This window comes from Tyto alba, unplaced genomic scaffold, assembly GCF_018691265.1.
Source record: "Tyto alba isolate M040663 unplaced genomic scaffold, T.alba_DEE_v4.0 Super-Scaffold_8, whole genome shotgun sequence".
NCBI classification, from domain to species: domain Eukaryota; kingdom Metazoa; phylum Chordata; class Aves; order Strigiformes; family Tytonidae; genus Tyto; species Tyto alba.
The window spans coordinates 19132527-19153395 of NW_024881329.1; the positions used below are offsets into that span (position 1 = coordinate 19132527).

Consider the following 20869-nt stretch of genomic DNA (forward strand, 5'->3'; position numbering starts at 1 on the left):
TGTCCCCAATCATGTCCCCTATCCCCAGCTGTGTCCCCACCCATGTTCCCTGTCCCTAGCCATGACCTTATCCATATCCATGTCCCCCCAGCCATGTCCCCTGTCCCCAGATGTCCCCCCAGCTGTGAATCCTACCCATAGCCATGTCCCCTGTCCCCAGCTGTGTCCCCCAAGCTGTGACCCTTCATCCACAGCCCCATTTCCCAGCTGTGAACCCCAACGATGTCCCCTATCTCCAGCTGTGACCCCACCCATGTCCCTTCTCCCCACCCATGTCCCTTATCCCCAGCTGTGTCCCCCCAGCTGTGACCCCCCATCCACAGCCCCATCTCCCAGCTATGTCCCCCCAGCCATGTCCCCTCTCCCCAGCTGAGCCCCCCCAGCTCTGCCCCCTCTCCCCAGCCACCCACGGCAAGGGAGGACAAGTCGCCCTCAGTGCGCGTGACCCCCGTGGGGGCACCAGCTTCCTCATCGCCTCCGCGCCGGGGCCACCCTGCAACATCCGCCTCCACGCCGCTGTCACCTCCTGGCGTGGCCGGGGGGGGCCAGCTGCAACCGTTGTCTTTAGCGGGGGGCCGGTGTCCCCGGGGTGTCCCAGGTGAAGGGTGGCTCCACCTCGTCCCTCCCCTCGGCGCCTTCCTGCCTTCCTTGTGCCTGTCACTGGGGATTAGTGAAGGGACAGCCCCGGGCTTGGGGACAGGGAAGGGGACAAGGGCCACCCACCACCTCGCCTGGATGTAGGAGGCTTGGCCAGCCAGGGAGGACTGAGGGTGGCATCCCCCATCCCCGCGGTGGGCGAGGACGGGGACCCCCCCGCACCCCACAAGCCCTTGGGGGCACCATGAAGGATCGGTTGGAGCAGCTCAAGGCGGTGAGAGACCCCCGGGGTGGGTGGAGAGGGGATGGGGGGGGCACCTCGTGGGGTCCCCGGGGTTCGCTGAGACCCATCAAGGGGATGGGGGTCCCTGAGATCCCCCCACCCCACCCCCCACTGTTCATGGGGGACGGGGGGGGGGGGCGGTGTGCCCTGAGATGGGTCTGTGGGGCATGGGGGTGTCACAGAGATGGATGTATGTCACCGAGCCCCCACCCCATGGGGGGATGGGGCTGTCATGGGGATGGGGTCCCTGAGACCCCCTCACCAGGGTGGATGAGGGCACCCCCAGAGATGAGGGGCCCGGCAAGCCAGCCCCGCGGCAATGGGGGTGTCGGGGGGAGGGATGGGGGGACAGCCCCCTGTGCTGTTGGGAGAGTGGGGGGATTTTAGGGGGGGATATCAAGCCCCCGGTGAAAGTTGTTCCCCCCATGCTGTGGGGGGAATTTTAGGGGGGGGGAAATCAACCCCGTCCTGGTGAAAGTTATTCCCCCCATTTTGTGGGGTGCAAAGGGGAGACAACAGCCCCCCCCACAGCTGCGTGGGGCCGGGGGGGAGTGGGGGTGTGGGGTGTGTGTCCATCCTCCGGGGGGGGGGGAAGGGAGAGGATGTGGGGATGCCCGCAGGGGCCAGCACCCCATCCCGTGCCTCACGCCTCGCCGTGCTCCCCATCACCGCTTCCTCCTCCCTTTGCCCGTCCTGCCGTGGGGCCCTGCTGCCCCCCACTCCCCAGGAGGCCTCCCCACCCCAGTTTTGGCTCCCCCCCGCGGGCTGGGGGGGGTCCCCAGCAGCCCCCCAACTTATACATGGACCCCAGCGTGGGGCAAGCAGCCGTGGCAGGGAGGCTTGGCGGGGATTTAGCGGGGATTACAAAGCCATCAGATAAAACCCTTGGGAGGGAGAGAAGGGATTAATTTTATTTTTACTTCGGTGGGAGGAGGTGGTGGTGGGGGGAGGCCGGGGGTCCCCAGCAAGGGTCTGCCCCCCTTCCTGGGGACACCACAGCTGGGCACTGGGCACCCTCAGGGTGCTGGTGGAGCTGAGGGGGGGGGGGGGGTGGAGGGGGTTGGGGCTGGCACCCTGGGAAGGGCTGGAGTTGGGACCCCATGGTGGTGGGGAGGGGACAGGCGCGACACCGGGGTGATGGGCGACAGCTGCTTTTTGGGCCCCCAGCGCTGCTCAGACCCGCCGTGGGACGATGGTTGGGGACATAAAACCCCATCCCAGTCCCCTCCTTTGGTGCCAGCCCAGAAATCCCTTAATTCCCCAGCCCTGCGTAGCCAGATGTGAAACAAGCTCAGCGTGTGTGTGTGTCCCCCACCTTGGGCCACCGTGTCTCCATGGCTGCATCCTGCAGAACTGGGCTGGCTGGTGGCCGCCCTGTCCCCTTGGGGGTGACTGTCACCCTGGGGGATGTCCCCGGGGGGGGTGTGTGGTGGCCGGGCAGGGAGGTGCCACCCCTGAGTGCTGCCCGGCTGCACCCCACAGAAGCAAGATGTGGACGATGACACGGAGGAGCTGGAGATCTCCGTTGACAACACGGCGTTCATGGATGAGTTTTTTTCGGAGGTGAGGGTTGGGGGGAATTGGGGGGTGGGGTGGGTGGGCACAGGGACAGGGGGCACAGAGCTGCCTTCTGACCCGTCCTCATCCTCCCCGGCTTGTCTAGATCGAAGAGACCAGGCAAAACATCGACAAGATCTCAGAGAACGTGGAGGAAGCCAAGAAGCTCTACAGCATCATCCTCGCAGCCCCCATCCCTGAGCAGAGTGAGTGAGGTGGTCACATCCCCCTCCCCAGGGCCCCGGTCCCCTTCTTGGGGACATTCCTGTGGTGGCTTCCCCGTCTGAGGTGCCATGGCCCCCGCAGAAAACAAAGACGACCTGGAGCAGCTGACGGTGGAGATCAAGAAAATGGCCAACAGCGTCCGCAACAAGCTGAAAAGTGAGCAGCCGTGTCCCCACCGCCGGGTCACCCAGCCCCGTGGGTCCCCGTGTCCCTGTGGGGAGGGCAGGGTGAGCTGGGGACAGTGGGGCCAGGGCGGGTCTGGTGGCTTGGGGAAGGTCCCTGACGTGTTGTCCCCAGGCATGGAGAGGAGCATCGAGCAGGACGAGGTGCGGTCCTCTGCCGACCTCCGCATACGCAAATCCCAGGTGAGCTCCGGTCCCTGAGAGCCGCTGTCGGGGATGTCCCCGTCCCCGTCCCCAGGTCCTGAGCACTCTGTCCCACCCTGTCCCCCGTGGGCTGAAGACGTGGCATGTTCTGGGTGTCCTCGGGTCTCCCATCTTTCTCCCTTGGCCCCAGCAGCACCCCATCCCAGACACACCATGTTTGGGTGCTCCCAGGCTTCGTGTCCCTCTGCCCTGTCCCCAGCGCTCTGTCCTGTCCCTTGCAGGCTGGGACATGTCACCTCCTGTGTCCTACAGATCTCACGGCCCGTGTCCCCATTCCCAGAATTTCATCCTGCCCTGTCCCCTGGGGCTGGGGATATGCCATGCCCAGAGTGTCACTGCTCTGACTCCCCATCTCCAGCCGCCCGTCTTGTCCCCTGGGCCAGGGCTGTGCCATGCCAGGGGTGTCCCTAGTGTCACATCCCTGTCCTTGCTCCTGTCCCCTAGGAAAATGGCTCATGGGATGTGCCATGTCTGCAGCGCGGGGTCCTGTCCCCAGGGGTTGGGACATGCCATACCCGGGGTGTCCCCAGTGTCACACCCTTGTCCTCGCTCCTGTCCCCTGGGAAAATGGCTCATGGGGACGTGCCATGCTCAGGGTGTCCCGTGTCCCCATCCCTGTCTGCAGCGCGGGGTCCTGTCCCCAGGGGTTGGGACATGCCATACCCGGGGTGTCCCCAGTGTCACACCCTTGTCCTCGCTCCTGTCCCCTGGGAAAATGGCTCATGGGGACGTGCCATGCTCAGGGTGTCCCGTGTCCCCATCCCTGTCTGCAGCGCGGGGTCCTGTCCCCAGGGGTTGGGACATGCCATACCCGGGGTGTCACCAGTGTCACACCCTTGTCCTCGCTCCTGTCCCCTGGGAAAATGGATCATGGGGATGCGCCATACCCGGGTTGTCCCATGTCCCTGTCCCCATCCCCATGGCGGGGCTGTGTCACCCCGGGGCTGGGGAAACGCTGTGCCTGGGGGGTGGTGCCCCCAACCCCGTGTCTTTGTCCCCATCTCCCCAGCATTCGGTACTGTCCCGCAAGTTCGTTGATGTCATGACCAAGTACAACGAGGCGCAGGTCGACTTTCGGGAGCGCAGCAAGGGCCGGATCCAGCGCCAGCTCGAGATCAGTGCGTGTGCCACGCCCCCCCAGGCCCCGCCCCTCGGGCAAAGGGGCGGGGCCTGTGGCTGCAAACCCAGCCCCCTTGGGGAAGTGGGTGGGGCTAGGCCCTAAATAGCATGGCTGGATGGCAAAGTGGGTGGAGCCAGCTCATACAGACCCCACCCCTTCGGCAAAGTGGGTGGGGCCTGGCACTAAAGACTCCTCCCCTTTGATGAAATGGGCTCTTTGGTAAAGTGGGTGGGGCCAGCTCCTACAGATCCTGCCCCTGTGGTAAAGTGGGCAGAGCCAGGCACTACAGACCCCTCCCCTTTGGTGAAATGGGTGGAGCCAGCCCCTACAGACCCCACCTCTTTTGTAAAGTGGGTGGAGCTGGGCATTAGAGACCCCTCCCCTTTGACAATATGGGTGGAGTCAGCCCCCCTACAGACCCCGCCCCTTCGGTAAAGTGGGTAGAGCCAGGCACTAAAGACCCCTCTATTTGGTAAAGTGGGTGGAGTCTGGCACTATAGACCCCACCCATTATTTTTGAAGTGGGTGGGCTCAGGCCACACAGGCCACGCCCCCTTGTTGGAGTGAGCGGGGGCCCGTGGGCACCACTGACCACACATGCCCGCAGCCGGGAAGAACACGACGGACGAGGAGCTGGAGGAGATGCTGGAGAGCGGGAACCCCTCCATCTTCACCTCGGGGGTGAGAGCCCACCGCCCCAGGGGGCACATGGGGGGGACATGGGGGGCCAGGACCCCCCCGCTGACGGCTCCCGCCCGGCCCCCTGTCCCGCTCCGTTGCAGATCATGGACTCGCAGATCTCGAAGCAGGCGCTGAGCGAGATCGAGGGGCGGCACAAGGACATCGTGCGGCTGGAGAGCAGCATCAAGGAGCTGCACGACATGTTTGTCGACATTGCCATGTTGGTGGAGAACCAGGTACGGGCGGCGCGGGGACAGACAGGGACCTGGAATAGGGACAGGCAGGGACCTGGGATGGGGTCAGGCAGGGATCTGGGATGGGGTCAGGCAGGGATCTGGAAGAGGGACAGACAGGGACCTGAAATGGAGACAGGCAGGGATTTGGAATGGGGACAGACAGGGACCTGGGATGGGGACAGACAGGGAATGGGATGGGGACAGGCAGGGACATGGGATGGGGACAGGCAGGGATCTGGGATGGGGACAGACAGGGAATGGGATGGGGACAGACAGGGACATGGGATGGGGACAGACAGGGACCTGGGATGGGGACAGACAGGGAATGGGATGGGGACAGACAGGGACCTGGGGTGGGGACAGGCAGGGACCCTGCATGGGGACAGGCAGGGCTGCATGGGGACAAACATGAAACTGTGCATGGAAACAAGCAAGGACCTGTCATGGGGCTGCGTGGGGTCCCATGGGGACACAGGGTGGCACAGGGCTCCATGGGGACACGGGGTGGCACAGGGCCACGCAGGGGGACCCAGGTCCGCAGCCACACAGGGCTGGGTGGTGACCAGTGCACAGGTCCCCTGCAGGGCCACCCAGCCACCCAAGCCCATGGGGACCTGGGGGAGGGAAGCAGGGGTACCCCCCCCCAAACTGTGGTGGCCCCAGCCCCTCTCTCAGCTCCTCTTTGTCCCGTGTCCCCCCCCCCATGCCATGCGAGGAGCCCCTGTGTGCACCGGGGATGGGTAAGTACCTGCGCCGTGGGGACCCTGCCACGCGCTGTGGGGGGGATCTGGGTGTGGGGGGGGCCCTGCCACGGGGTCCCCACTGATCCTATCCCCCCTCTCCCATCCCTGCAGGGTGGGCTGCTGGATAACGTGGAGCAGCACGTGATGCATGCAGCCGAGCACGTGGAGCAGGCAAAACAGCAGACCAAGCAAGCCCTCCAGTACCAGGGCCAGGCGCGCAAGGTGGGTGGGTGCCGGCACCCCTGGGTGCTCTCAGAGTCTCTGTCTGTGTGTGTGTGTGTGTCCGTCCCCCCCGTCCCCCCTCTCTGTCTCTCTCTGCCGCCGCCCCCCCGCCCCGCTCCGTAGGGAGCCATGATCGACCGCATAGAGAGCAACATGGACCAGTCCGTCGGCTTTGTGGAACGGGCCGTGGCCGACACCAAAAAGGCCGTGAAGTACCAAAGTGAGGCCAGGAGGGTGAGATGGACCAACGGCCCCAGTGTCCCCCAGTGTCCCCTCCACAACCCCCAGCATCCCAAACGCACCCCCAGTGTCCCCCGTGTCCCTCAGTGTGCCTTCACATCTCCCAGTGCTCCCAGCATCTCCCCATATCCTCCAGTGACCCCGAGAACCCCTTGTGACCCCAGCCACCTCTTGTGTCCCCCAGCCACCCCTTGTGTTCCTCAGCCACCCCTCGTGTCCCCCATCTACCTCCAGATGACCCCAATGGCTCCCACCTGCTCCCAGTGACCCTCCCAGCCACCCCAACTGGTCCCTGACCCTCCCTTGTGACCTCCACGGGGTTGGCAGCTCCGTCCCTCTCTGTCCCCCCCACCAGACCCAGCCCTGAGCCCCCTCCTGCCCTCAGGTGAGATGAGCTGGTGAGGGCTCAGCCCCTCCTGCCCTGTCTGAAGCATCTCTGGCTCTTCTGGGCTCCTCTGTGCCCACCTCTGCTCTCCATGTATGTCCCCACCCCGGCATGGGACAGGCGTAACCGGGCCCCCACCTCCCCTCTCACCCCCTCCAGAAGATGCTGATTTTGGCAGCCATAGTGGTCCTCTTGCTGGTGACAGTTGCCCTCATCATTGGACTTTCTGTGGGGTTAAACAAGAAATAGCCTCCGAGCTGGGGGCTGTGGTCTGTAAGTGTTGGGGGGGTGTGTATGTGTGTGTGTGTGTTGAGGGGAGCCCCACCACGGGGCCACAGTGCCCTGGAGGGTTTGGGGACGGCAAGTGGGCACGGCTGGGCTGCCCCCCGCCACCCCCACCCCCCCGCCATGCCCTGTCCGCGTCGGGGTCTGTGTCCGGTGCTTTAGTTTCTGGTGGTACCTTTAGGGCTGGGGGTGCTGGGATCTGGGGGTGCTGGGCTCTGGGGGCGCTGGGCTCTGGGGGCTGGGTGCTCGTCGGCCGGTGGCCTCATGTCTGTGTTGCTTGGGGGGGGGTCTGTGCTGCACGGGGGTCTGCAGTGCTCAGGGATCTGCAGCACTCAGGGGTCTGAATTTCAGCTCCATGCTTGGCTGTGCATTCCCCATGTCAGTCTCTGCCCTCCCTGTTGCAACCCCTCGCCCCCCCCCCTTCCCACGGGGGGCTGACATCTCCCCCCTTTTCCCTCCTCCAGACCCTTCCGACCATCCCAGCAGCGACGTCTCCCAGTGGGACCCTCCCCAGCACCGCAGCCCGGCCCCCTCCTCTCCCCACTTCTCCCAGACCTGCTGCCCTCAGCCCCGGCGTCCGGGCTCCCACCCTGGGGACTCCCCCCTCCACAGAGGGACCCCGACACCGGAGCCGTCTCCCCCACCAACCCCTCCACTGCTGTCCTGCCTGTCCCTGGGGTCTGCCCTTCTTGTCCTCATGTGCCCCAAGGGAAGGGAACAGAACTCAATTATTTATTTTCCCTTTGCTGATAAATCAACATCCCCTGATCTCCCTCCTCTTGCTGGGGGGGGGGGGGGGGAGGAGCGGTTTGAAGGGGCTGGGGGGCTACGTTGGCGATGCAATAGGTGATGAAGCGCCTTGCTGGGGGTGGGGGGGTGGGTGAGGGCTGGACCCACAGAGGGACAAGGGACAGGGGTACGACCAGGATTGGGGGAGGGCGGGTTTGGTGGCACCAGTGGGTCTGGCCATGCTTTGCTATTCACCGTGGCAGACAGAGCCCACCGGGGACCCTGTCCCCTCTCGATGGCTGTGGCTGGCACGTGTCCCCCCCCCCTGCCCTGACACTGACTGCCCCGGTGCTGTGGGGAGCTGGGGCAGGAGGAGGCGGCGGTGGTCGTGGTTATTTAATTCCCGTTAAAATAAAAATCCCCGCTGACTCCTGCCCTGCGCCTCTCCGCTGCTCCGTGCGCAACGCAGTGCTGCGGGGACAAGCGGGGTGCTGGCACCCCCAGATATTCGAAGCAGAAGGGGCTGAGCACGGCTCCAGCTCAGCTCATGGCACACTTGGCATTGCGGCCAGGCTGGCAGCTTTAGCTGAGGGGTCTGGGACCAGCCCCCATTTTTGGGGGGACGCAGACCCTCAGGGTGATGTGATGGGGAAGTATGGGGCTGGGGACATCCCCTAAATCCCATGGACTTGGCCCTTTAGGCCAGACCATCCTCCCCCGTGGTTTTGGGCAAGTCACGGTGACGGGGACACGTCTCATGCTGGTGCTTGACCCCCGTCCCACGGGGACACAGGACCAGCTCCTACCCACCCCGCTGCCACCCCAGCCCGTCCCTGTCTCCTGTCCCTCCTCCCCAGCCCCTGTCCCTTCTCCCCGGCCCCGTGTCACCCGCAGCCCTGCCTCACAGCCCCTCTCTCCCCACGCAGAAGAAGATCTTGATCATGATATGCTGCATCGTCCTCGTCATCATCTTGGCTGCCAGCATTGGGAGCATCTTCGCCTGAGACATCCCCCCACACACACACACCCACTGCCCTCCAGGTGACCGGGCGCATGGCGGGGGGGTGGCAGTGGGGGTCCCCGGTTCCACCCCACGCCTGGGGAGTGGGTTCAGGCCTCGGTGGGGTTGACGCGGGTGGGATTCACCCCCCTGCCTTGGAGTTGCCAGTGCGTCTGTAAGGCACCGGCAGAGACCAGGCGTCCCCCAGTTGCCACATCAGGGAAGGACAGGGACGGCTTCCCCTTCCTCAGCTTCGCCTGATCTTCCTCCCTGTTACAGGTGGCCTTTCCCCCTCCTGCCCCTCTGCCCGCGGCTCCAACCGTCAGAGAGACCCTGACCGCCGGCTCCGGGACCCGCCTGCCAAGCCCTCGGTCCCCGGAGCTCCAAGGACACCCCTCACATCCCCGGAGGGGCGGAGACCACCTGCCCTGCTCCTTCCCTCCCACTGCCGGGTGAACGCCCCAAAATCCCCCCCGCCTCGCTCCCCATCCTCTCTTTGGCTGAGGATCAGCGGCCCCTGCGAAAAGCAGCCCCCTCCTCGGCGGCATGGAGGAGCCACGTTCCTCCCCGGAGCAGCGATGTGGAGGGAAGGAGGAGCCATTCCCCTCACTCGGAGCTGGATCTGCGGCGATTTCTCCGTCTCGCTGGCTCCTCGGATGTGCAGCCGCCCCCGCCGGAGCCTTTCTCCCCAATAAAAAGATCCCCCCACGCTCTGCTCCGGGGCGCCGCATGTCTCAGCAGTGGGAAACAAGCCCGGCTGCAATTCATCCCCTCCGGGGTGCTCCCAGCCCCGTGGTTTGCACCTCCAAAAACCACAGCGGCCGACCCGACGGAGGTTCTTGCAGGGGGAAGGTTTAATTAAAGCGGTCCCCTCCCCAGCCGCTCGTTACACCCTGTGTTTCAGGAAGAATTTGCCCCAGTAGCGTCCCTTTAGCTGCAGGTCGTAGGGGCTGAGGTACTTGCGCATCCCCAGCATGTTGGTGGTGACGACGCGCTCGAAGGTCCAGGGGTTCTGGTTGTTGAGCTTCTTCTCCTCTTCCTCCCGCCGCATCTGCTCGAGGCTGTCGCGGCTGACGGGGATGGCGGGGAAGGGCAGTTTCCTGGCCACCTGCGTGAGGAAGGGTTTCACCTCCCCGAAGTCGCAGCGCCCGCCGACCTCCACCACCAAACGCCCGCTCTTCACCGCCGTCACGTAGTGGTCGATGGGGCCCTTGCCGCCCCCCATGCGATGCCCCAGGCTCTTCCGCGTCACCGGTTTGGAAGGGGCCGGCACGCGCCAGACGGCGAACATGGTCTTGGGGTTCATGCTGCGGCCGATGGTCAGGCGGATCATCTCGAAGTGACCCCAGTGGAGGTACCCACCTCCCAAAGCCTGCATTTGAGGGGGGGAAGGATGGGGCGCCTCAGGGATCGAGCGCTGGCAGGGCGAAGGGGGGGGACAGGGGTTCCCTTGTCCTGCCCCTCCTCTTCACAAGCAATTTTTTGGGGGGACGGGTGCACTAAGGATGTCTCAGAGCCACCATCCCAATTTAAGCTCAGTATTATATTCCTTAACCTCTCGCTGGGGAAACCAGGTCCCGACGGAGGTAGCTCAGTCAATGCGGCTTTTCAGAGCCAGTTCAGCACCGGTCCCCTCAAGTTGCGGGTTTAATTTGGAGTTTCCCCCCACCCCACCCCCAAGGAAGGGCTCAGCACTGCGGGTGCCCACTCTGACACCTTCCCCCCTCCGCCCCCCCCCCCCCCCCCCCAAGGTTTCTCCCCCTCGCCACCCCACCGCCCGTGGCTGGGTCTCCCCATCCCGCTCACCAGGATCCCGTACTGTCCCTCCGTGAAGTCGGTGGCCTGCCGGGACGGGCCGCGGATGTCACGCAGCCGCCGGGGCTCCCGCCTGACCTTGGGCACCGCTGGCACCTTCTCCATGAACCTCAGCTTCGTTTTTTTCCGGGAAGGTGATATCTGCCAGAGCGGGGGGGGGGGGGCACACGCATGACGGTCACCAGCCCCCAACGACACCCCGGTGAAGGGGGGACGCAGGCAGCAGCAGATCGGGGGGTGCCCCCGTTATCCCCGTGGAGGGTTTCTCCCCCCCCCCTTACCGCTGTAGTCCGGGGGCATCACGTAATTCTTGAGGCCTGCCCGGGGGACGGTGACGGGACCTGGGGGACAGAGTGGGGACTCAAGGCCAGCGGGAGGTGGGGGGGACCTGATGCACCGGGAGGGGGGCCTGGGGGTGGCCCCGCTTCCTAGGAGCACCTCCAGCAGCATCAGGAAGGACTCCCCATCCCTGGATCTCCACATCTCCCCCCCCCCCCCCCAGTCCCCCCCTCATCCCAGATCCCTGGATCCCAACATTCCTCCCTCCCGATTCCCACATACCCCCCCCCAATCCCCCTATCCCCTCCCCCCTGATGCCCATATCTCCCCCCCCACCCCAATCCCCCTATCACCCCCCCATCCCAGATCCCTGGATCCCAACATTCCTCCCTCCTGATTCCCACATCCCCCCCCCCCCCCCCCCCCCGATCCCCCCATCCCCCCCTCATCCCAGATCCCTGGATCCCAACATTCCTCCCCCCGGATCTCCACATCCCCCCCGCCAAGATCCCCCACACACACTTCCCCCCAATCCCCACATCCCCACCCCCACCCCAACATTCCCCCCCATCCCTGGATCCCCATATCCGCGCCCCCCCCCCCCCCGATCCCCACATTCCCGCCTCCCCCGGATCCCTGGACCCCCACAACCCCCCCCACCCCGATCCCCATATCTGCCCCCCCTCCTTGGATCCCCATAACCCCCACCCCCCCCCCCCCCCGATCCTCACATCCCCCCACAGCTGCCCAGGGAGTCCCGGACTCCAACCGGTTACAGCGAGAGGGGGGGGGGGCCCGGCCATCCCAACACCGGAGCTCCCACCCACGGCGGGGGTGTGTGTGTGTGTGTCACGCGTGGGAGCCGGCGACCCCACCTCCTCCAGCCGGGAGCGACCGCGGCAGCCGCCATCGCCACATCCCCGGGACGGAAATACCGGGAGACACACGGACGGACGGACGGACAGACGGACACACGGCCGTGGGGACACTTCCGTCCGTCGGTCCGCCCAACCCGGGAAACACGGGCGGGGAACATTAGTTCCGTGGGGGTGGGACACCCCCCACCCCACCCCAATGTCCCTCCACGACGTCGCCCCCGGCCCCCCTTACCCCGGGCGTGGGTTCCCACGGGGCGGCACGCCCCCCGCCTCCGTGTCCCATCGAGACACCCACGCCTGCCCCGACTGTTACCGGAAAACGGTAATTAATTCACTAAGACTCAATTCTGGAGTTTTAGAAAGCAGGAATTCTTTATTACAGCGCTGGACACACAGGAGGAGAGCTCTCCTCATGTGTGTGTCTGAAAACAAAATCAACAAGCATTTATACTACGTTAATCATACATATTAATTGGATTTTTATCATATTTTTATCATATTAATAACTTTTCTGGGAACTCATTAGCATATGTTAGTATCTCTTGAGCATGCCTGTTGGAGTCTTTAGGGGTTCTTTAGATGAAGGCTCATAGTCTTCTTCACTGTGTCCACCAGTTGACCCTTATTTCTGCACCAACTCAACCCTCTGCTCACGTAGATCTTGTCCTTCCAGGCTGGCCTGGTGTGGGGTTTTTTTGCTAATTTGCAGCTTCCTTATCTTTATGTTTCTTTGCAGCTGCTGCTATGAGGCTGAACCGTCTCGAGCAAGATGATTTACGAGTTCCTTATCCTACAGTTACTCTATTCCTTTATGTATATGGGTTTGGTCCCATCTGCAGCACGCCAGTTAACTGGTTAAAACAGCTCAAATCGACCTTAATAATTCTACTCCACAAATATCTATTTTCTGATCATTTTAGTTCACAGGTATCACAACCCTCTCCCCAAGGCCTTGTCCCCATGGCTCTTTATTGCCCCCCAAGCATCCCCCGTTGGCGTCAGTAGGTGCTGAAGACAGCCTGGATGTGCTCCCCGTCGTGCGGCTTGTAGGAACCGACCCCTGCGGCAGAGGGACAGGCGTGAAACCGGGGCCCCGCAGCCCCCCAATATGCCCCCCCCCCCCCCATCCCAGTCTACCCACCTTCCTGGAGGGCGTCCCCGCTGCTGAGGAACTGCCAGTATGTCCTGTCCTTCACGTTGGCTGCCAGCCCGTGGATGGAGACCACCATGGGACCCCAAGATGTCTGCTCCGTCTGGAACCTACCGGGGGGTGGGTGGGCTCAGGGCTTAGTAGAGGTGGGGGGGGGGGGGGATGCCACAGTCCCCCCTCTCCCCACTTCTGGCTCTTACTTAAAGATGTCGGGTTCCTCCGCCGCCGCTGCCTGCAGCACCCTGAGCAGCGTGGAGCCGCTCGGGACCTGCACCGAGGTGCTGTAGCTGAAGTGCTTTCCTTGCAGCTTGTTGATGATGGAGTAGTGCACCTCGATGGTGGGTGCTGGGTGGGGGGGGGAGAGGGGCAAGGTGGGTGCCATGGGGCCGCGGGAGCATCATCCCCAATGGGCGGTACCGTGCTTCTGTGAACCCGGCTTTGGGGACAGGGAAAATTCATCAGTTTGGGGACATACCGTCTCTGCCGGCGCAGTTCAGGCTAGCTGCTTCCAGGTAGGATCTGCCCACGAGGGCGGGCAGGACCTGGGCGATAGCCATGGGCTGCTGGTAGTCGTGGCTGTACACCATGGAGAAAGCCTGGGCGCAATCCCACTCCCGTGGGGCGTAAAACTCGCCCGTGGCTTCCAGCGCCTGCGGAGGAGGGAAGAAACGACGTGAGAAGCCCCGGGAGCGAGCGGTCACGGCACTGCAGACAACCCCCCCCCCCCCCCGATACCTGCAGGGCCAGCCCCGTGCTGTAAATGTTCCCGATCACGCCATGCCCCTTCTCCTGCTCGTCCAGGAAGCCGTTGGTCACCACCGACAGTGCCTCCCGGAGCAGATCCCGCACGTCGTGGAGGTCGGTGTGGCCGTACGCACATGCCATTGCCAGCGCCGCCACGGCACGGGTGTCTGCAAGATCCCGGCATCACCGCCGAGCCCGCCGGCACTGCAAGCCCGGGGGGCTGGAGCGGGGGGCCCGCGGAGGTCTCTTACCCACAGAGAGGTGGATGTCAGGGTTCAGCACCCGCTTGGCCAGGACCACAGATGCCCCTTGGTAGCCACCCGCTCTTGCCAGGCACAGGGCCAGGGTGTCCAGGCTCACGCTGTACAGGGTGGTCTTCGGGATGCCCTCCGCCTCTGCGAAGCAACGTGGCGTGAGCTGAGGAGGGGGGTTGGGGCGTGGGGAGGGAGACACCCACCCCCTCAAAACCCTCCCTTCCGTCCCAGCGTACCCAGGCTGGCCATCTCCTCATCCATTTTCTGCTGCAGGACGCGGAGGAGGTCGACGCTCTGCCCCAGCGCCTGGACGTGCCGGGGGTTCTGGCAGGAGGAGAGGAGGGCGAGCACGTACAGAGCCACCTCGCCTGAGGGCATGTCTGTGGGGACAAGAACGCAGCCGGGGCACACGGCGGGGACAGGATCTGGCACCCCCATCCCCAACCAGGGCAGAGCGAGCCAGCGGTGCCGAGCCTGCGGTACCGGGTCTGTGGGGATGAAAGGGGTGCACCCCACACCCCCTCCCTACCTTTCTGGGCTCTTTTCACAGCCTCCTTCTCTATCTCCTGGAGCAGCTCCTTGTGGGTGCTGGTGCCGGTGGCCCTGGCCAGGTTCATGGCCAGCAGGACACTGGGGTTTGGTGGCTCGTCCACATTGACGGAGTCTTCCAGGTGTCGCAGCATCTTGGAGACCAGATGGTGTGGGGCGACTGGAAAGAAGGAGAGGGGCCGGGCACCCCGCTGGCACCGGTGGCGGGAGGTCACCAGGGACCCCTCCACGCAGCCCCTCGTGAGGTCACCGGTCCCTCTCCAGTGCCACTCACCGCAGCTGTGGGTGGCCGTCCCGCTTGCCAGGGCCAGCAGGACCCCGATGCTGAAAGCCACGCCGAGCATCCTCTTGTCCTCAGGGCAAGCAGGTCTACTCGGGGCGGCAGAATCCTGTGGGCACTCACTCGTCTCTCCAGGTGTTCCTTTCTGCTTTTAACTGCTACCAGTGCCCTTCTCCGGTCACCTGCCCTCCCACAGCCGTCATAGCACCGCCACCGGCTTATCTGTGTGCCCAAGGGTGTCAAACGGAGCTGGAGGGTCACTGGAGGGTCACGGCTGCAGGGGCAGTGATTTTCCATTTGAGGTCACTGAATTCCCAAAGGACCAGTTGGACCAGTTGTATCCATGGGGCTGGAGGTTCCTCGTCCCACGGCACTGAAGGAGCTGGTGGGTGTCACACCAGGACTCCTCCCCCCCCCCACCCCTCAATCATCTACCCAAGGTCATGGGCGCTTGGGGAAGTCCCCGCTGGCTGGCGGCTCACCAGCCGTACCCCAATTTAAAAAAAGGTGTTTGTACTCCCGGGGAACTACTGACCTGCGGGTCTGACCTCAGTTCCTGGAAAAATGATGGAGAATATTAGTCCGAGGACTCTTGAAATATATTTAAAGAGTTATGCAATCGTCAGCTACAGTCAACATGGGTTGACAAAGAGAAAGTCCTGCCCGACTGGTTTGAAATCCTGCTCCGATAAGGGCACCCGCCTCGTGGGTGACGGGAAGGCGGTGGGTGTTGTTTTTCTCAAATTTAGGAAGGTTTTTGATCCTGTCCCTCGCAGCATCCTTCTGGCCACGGTGTCCAGCTGTGAGAGGATCAGGGACGGGGTGTGCCGGGTGAGGAATTGGCTGGACTGGGCTCAAAGCGGGGTCAGGAATGGGACACCACCTGGCTGGAGACCAGCCAGTGCCCTTGATACCAAACTGGGAGGTACTGGTGACTCTCTCGAGGGATGAGCCCTGCAGAGGGATCTGGCTGGTTGGGAAACGTCAGGAAATTTAACAAGAACAAATGCTGGATTCTGTGCCTGGGGTGGAGTGCACTGGTGGGGACCTTCCTTACTGGTGTGGGGGGTTGACCACGGAGGGGCTGCAGTCACGCAGCAGCTCTGCCTCCCGTGGGGGCAGCGGTGGGGCGAGTGGGGACGTGGGGGCAGCTCTGGGTCCACTGACCGGATGATCTTCTGCCCCAGGGCTGGTCACCATGAGTTCGGGGGGTGACATGGGCTCCCAAGGGCAGTGTCAGGACCAGCCCAGCCCATCTTGGTGTCCCCACCGTCACCCCTTCCCCTGCCCCAGCACAGCCCAAGGGAAAGGGCTCAGTGCCCTCCCGTGCCTCAGTTTCCCCAGCAGGAGGGTGCCCCAAGAACACACTCGTCACCCTGTGTGCGGGGACCAGCCTGTTTTTAAGGGGAGGAGGGCAGCACACAGCCAGAGATTGACCCCCACCTTCACCATCATGCCTCCCCCACACCTCCCAGGGCAGGAGCAAGGACTGGGGCTGGAGCAGGGACCAGGACCAGGGGAAGGAGCGGGGCTGGAGCAAGGACAAGGATGGGGACAGGGATGGGGACAGGGACCAGGAAGAGGGGAAGGAGCAGGGTGGGAGCAAGGACAAGGATTGGGACAGGGATGGGGACGGGGATGAAGACAGGGATGGGGACAGGGACTGGGGCCGGAGCAGGGATCAGGAACAGGGGAAGGAGTGGGGCTGGAGTAAGGACAAGGATGGGGACAGGGATTGGGGACAGGGATGGGGACAGGGACTGGGACTGGAGCAGAGACCAGGACCAGGAGAAGGAGCAGGGAGATGAGCCCCAGGTGGGTGTGAGGGGCTGGGGGGGGCTGCAGGGAACCACCCAGCCTCCCATTGGGAGAGCTGTGGCCGCCGCCCTTGGCCCAGGTGTAAAAACCATCAGTGGGGGCTGCCCTTTCTCTTCCTCCTCCACCATGATGAAGGCTCTGGGGAGAAAGTTGTTTGTGCTCTTCCTTGTGGCTGTAGCCTGGGCGCAGGATGCTCTGGGTAAGGGGCTATTTTTGGGGGGGAGGGAGTTGTGCTGGGTCTGGCTGCCCTCCCCAAGTCCTAGGGGAGTGGGCAGTGCCCCCTACACTGGGGTCTTTGCTGTGGGGTGGGGGGCACATGCTGTTGCCTGAGGAGGACCATGGCTGTAAATGTGACAATGGGGGAACTCGAGGGGACATTGCACCCCTGGGAGCAGGTAGCTGTCGAGGGAGGCGGGGAGGGGGGGGTCCCCCCCATTTTGCTGGCTCAGCTTTTTCTTGTCTCGCCACAGTCTCTGTTACGTGTGGCCACACGTGGCTTTCCGTGGTGGTGCCGACCAGCTTCTTGGGGAGCCGTGTGGCTAGCGGGGAGCTGACGCTGGGGTCTGGCTGCGGGGTGACGGCTGCTGATGGGGCTGGGTACCGGCTGGAGCACCCACTCATGGGCTGCGGGACCACACTGGAGGTGAGGAACTGGGAGGGGGGGGGATGCCCCACATATCACGGGTGGGGGTGTGCAGCAGCAGGGTGGCCCTCAGGGTGGGTGTAGGAGGGAAGCGAGGAGACTGTGTCCCCATCGAGAGGTGGGGGGGGACAGCGTTGGGGGTATCCTTGCCCCTGACCCCCCAAAGCTTGGGTGGCAAACCCATGGGAGAGTCGTTGGCAAGTTCTCCGTGACCACCCGTCTCCCTGGGGTGCCTGTGCTGAGCAGAGCATCCATGTGTTGGGTGAGCTGCAGAGCTGGACCCCTAGGTCCTGCTGTCCCCATGGGGAGAGCCCCCCCGCCTTTGTGCGAGGCGGGGAGCACCGGTTAAAGCGAGCAGGGCTGTTACTGCTGACCTGAAACCTGGTTCTCACCGTGTGCCGAGGAGCTTTCTGGCTCCTGGGCAGGCAGAACCCTTCCCGGGGTGCTGGGGACAGGGAGGGGACACCCGCTCTCAGCTGGGTGACAATTCCAACCCTGTGTCTGCTCGTTCCTCCAGCTCCTCCCAGACAGCATCCGCTACAGCACCGTCCTCCGCTACCGTCCCTTGGCGGGGGGGCCCGTGGCTCGCACCAGAACCTTCTCCCTCCCTGTGGACTGTTACTACCCCAGGTAAGCAGGGAGCCCTGTGGAGATGTGTGTGTGTGTCCCCCCTCCACATCCCCTGGGCGCAATCCACAGCGGGACCCCTCAGTGTCAGGCTGGCTGGCCCATCCTAGGCAGGGGGGTGCTCACCCATGGGGGGACGTGGCAAGCGGGGTTGCCCTGCCTGTCCCCTACCCCCCACCCCACTCGAGGCTGCTCTGTGGCGCAGGATGGGGAGCGTTTCATCGGGGGCCATCCAGCCCACCTGGGTCCCCTTCAGCTCTACCATCGCTCACCGGAGACGCTTGCGCTTCGCCCTGGATGCGTATGACAGTGAGTGGGGGGGAACCCCAAACCCCCTCATTCCCTTGTTTCTGGGGGGGGACCCTCACGCCCCCCCCCCTCATGCCTGGCTGGGGTGATGCTGGGGGCATCCATGGGCCTTCCAGGTTCGTGGTCCTCCCGCCTGCGCCAGCCCACCTATTCCCTGGGGGAGCTGATCAACATCGAGGCCTCGGTGAGCACGGACCCTCGCCTGCCCCTGAGGGTCTTCGTGGACGAGTGCGTGGCCAGCCCGAGCTCGGCAGCAGGGCTGCAATACCAGATCATTGCTGATAACGGGTGAGCACCGGGGATGGACACAACGTGGCGGGGGTGCGTGTGTGTGTGGAGCTGCTGCCTGCCCCTAAATTATCGCTCTCCCACCTCACTGGGACTACAGTGGGGGTGTCAGCGCCCCGGCTCACCCCCTTTCCCATCCCGCCAGGTGCCTGCTGGATGGGCAGCTTGGTCGCTCCCACTTCCTACCCCAGCGCAGTGACCGCTTCCTCCGCTTCCAGCTGGACACCTTCCTCTTCCCAAACGCCTCCGGCAGCCAGGTCGGTGCCAGCGGGGTTTGGGGAGGAAGGGGGGTGGATGGGGGGGGGATCCGTGGCGAGCCACGGAGCAGCTGGGCTGGTGTGGCAAGAGGATGCTTCTCCCTGCAGATCTACCTCCGCTGTCGCCTGAGGGCTGTGACAGAGGGGGCTGGCAGCACCTCGGGCAAATCCTGTTCCTACAACCCCGTGGCAGCCTCCTGGCACTCCCCAGATGAGGCTGACTGTTCGTGCTGTGGCTCTCCGGCTGGCTGTGGGGGCCGGCGGTGGCGGCGGGGGGCCGGCAGCGAAGGTAAGAAACCTCCCCTCAGTGGCGGTGGGGATGATCCACGAGCCCTCAGCAGGGATGCTTGTACCCACGGGCTTCTTCTTGCAGGGCTCCTGGGGGAAGCCAGTGTCCCCCTTGGTCCCTTGGGGCTGCTCCCAGTTCTGCCCAGCTCCTCCCCGACCCTCACGGCACCGGAGCCCAGCACAACATCGCCTCGCCACCCGTCGGTCCCCGTGGTGCGGGGGGAGAAGAAGGACTCGGGTGAGTGCGAGCTGCCCCACGGTGCTGGGAATGGGGGGGGTGGGGGTGGAAATGGGGTGACAGTGCTGTCCCCTCACCCCGCTGCTTGTCCCCACAGGGCCGCCTTTCCCCGGGACCACGCTGGCCATGGTGGCCATGTGCTCCATCCTCGTCGCCGTGGGCACGGCCGGCTGCTGCCGCTCGGTGCGGCGTCACCGGAGTGGGCAGCGCGGGGGGGACCCCGAGGCAGACCCGGGGGAGCCCCACGCTGTGGCCATGGCCCCCACAGCGGCTGGAAGTGCCCGGGTCACCCCCGGGAACTCCCCTCTTCCCCCAGACCCTGCTGTTGTGTGAACCCGCCTTGTTTTAGAAATAAACCTGTGGCAGAAAGTCTGGGCTAAGTCAGTGTGTGTGTGGGGGGGGCTGTGGTGACTGTGTAGTCCCCTGGGTGCTCAGGGTGTGGGGGGGTGACATCCCCAGTGCCTCTGTGTACCCCACAGGGTTCCACTAGCCTCTTTGGGGTGCTGCTGGACAGCCCACACCCCCCCACCATGGGGTGGGAAGGGGGGCTGGGTCCCTGGCAAGCGTGCCTCCTGTGCCATGATGACTTGGGGAGGGGGGGACAGAAGGGTGATATCCCACCTTGGCGTGGGCAGTGGGTGGAAAACCTCCATCTCGGACACCAGTGTGATGAGCTGGTGCTGTTCTGCACCACAGCCCCCTCCCCTGGGGATGCTCTGGTGGGTTTACGGAGAAGGTGGAGTGGGGGGGGTGGAGGAAAATCAGAGTTTGAGGTGGGGGTGTTAGTGTCTCACGTGGGAGTTTGGGGGGCTGCATGGACTTGGGCAGGGGGAGATGGGCTGCTGGGGTCTTGCTGCTCAGCCATGGTGGGGAGGGGACACATTCCTGGGTTTTGGGGGGTGGGGGGGATGTCTTCCTGCCCATTCATGGCATGTAGGGTGGTATCACAGGGCCCCCTTCATCCAAAAGGCTTTAATTATTTGCTGACTTTTTTATTATTATTATTATTATTGTTCTCCCCTTACTTGGAGTTCTTGGCTTCTGCTCTTGGCTGGACACCCTGAAAAGGGGGGTCAGCACCCCAGGTGTGAAGCTGCTGCAGTGGAGACAGTAGCTGGGTGGTGCTGTCAGTGGGGGGGGGACGCATACACCCCCCCACACACATGATGGTGGTGAGACCCTCTGATGTCCCCCCTCCCTCAGCCAGGGAGCAGAGACAGCCTAGGGACAGACCCTGGCACCATCCCTCCCTGGGAAAGGGGGGGCCGAGCCCCACTGGTCCCCAAACTGGACCAAGGAGGGGGAAAATCCACCCCCCACCCTGGCTGTGTGTGGGGCCAGGGCTGGGGCCAGCCCCCCCGCCCCTCCCTGGACGCTGCTCTCGGCAGCCCCCAGCTCTGCAGCGAGGAGATAGTTTGTGCGTAATGGCCCTTGATGGATCTTTCTTCCAGGAACTCGCTGCAGAGAGCTTTTCTATTTCTATTTTCTTTTTTTTTTTTTTTTTTTTTTTTTCCTCCCCCCCCCCCCCCCCCCCTTCTTTCTGAGCTCCTGTAAACACAGCCTTGGGCTGGGGGGCAGCTCTCAGTAGGGTTTAACTCAGCCAGGAGGTGATGGGGGGGGGGGGGGGGGGCACATAATACAATTGGGGGGCTTTCTGGGGCAGTCTTGCCCTCCCCCTTTCCCTTCTTATCTGGCCAGGGGGCTGCTGCAGGTTGGGGTAGCATCTTTCCCCAGGGAGGGGGGCTTGGTGCCCTGGACCCCTT

General features: G+C 64.1%; 3 protein-coding genes across 9 annotated transcripts; 1 reads left to right on the forward strand and 2 right to left on the reverse strand.

Annotated features, from left to right (window-relative positions):
- Nucleotides 1–587: 587 nt before the first annotated feature.
- On the forward strand, nt 588–9397 carry STX3 (syntaxin 3). 7 transcript variants are annotated; one of them, XM_033004664.2, is made up of 11 exons: nt 725–871; nt 2363–2443; nt 2544–2643; nt 2744–2818; nt 2960–3027; nt 4058–4166; nt 4776–4849; nt 4951–5085; nt 5940–6050; nt 6835–6948; nt 8616–9141. In XM_033004664.2, exons 1-10 carry the CDS (start codon nt 842–844, stop codon nt 6922–6924), a joined length of 873 nt encoding a protein of 290 aa, XP_032860555.1. In that variant the 5' UTR covers nt 725–841; the 3' UTR covers nt 6925–6948; nt 8616–9141. The 7 variants fall into 7 exon arrangements, with proteins under 7 accessions (XP_032860557.1, XP_032860555.1, XP_032860558.1 ...); XM_033004667.2 differs by lacking the exons at nt 5940–6050; nt 6835–6948 and adding an exon at nt 6174–6284 and having other exon boundaries at nt 8616–8730; nt 8969–9141; XM_033004665.2 differs by lacking the exon at nt 8616–9141 and adding an exon at nt 7425–7487.
- A 124-nt stretch (nt 9398–9521) lies between these two features.
- On the reverse strand, nt 9522–11777 carry MRPL16 (mitochondrial ribosomal protein L16). Its single transcript, XM_042784724.1, is given in 5 exon segments — nt 9522–10061; nt 10496–10627; nt 10629–10645; nt 10786–10845; nt 11659–11777. Coding segments are annotated over 5 exon segments (738 nt in total). The 5' UTR covers nt 11702–11777; the 3' UTR covers nt 9522–9575.
- A 232-nt stretch (nt 11778–12009) lies between these two features.
- On the reverse strand, nt 12010–14980 carry CBLIF (cobalamin binding intrinsic factor). Its single transcript, XM_042785196.1, has 9 exons — nt 14633–14980; nt 14339–14518; nt 14046–14189; nt 13807–13950; nt 13547–13722; nt 13287–13461; nt 13012–13156; nt 12803–12921; nt 12010–12721 (listed from the first exon to the last, which is right to left on the reverse strand). The coding sequence occupies exons 1-9, from the start codon at nt 14700–14702 to the stop codon at nt 12660–12662; spliced, it is 1215 nt and encodes a 404-aa protein (XP_042641130.1). The 5' UTR covers nt 14703–14980; the 3' UTR covers nt 12010–12659.
- Between the last annotated feature and the right edge of the window lie 5889 nt (nt 14981–20869).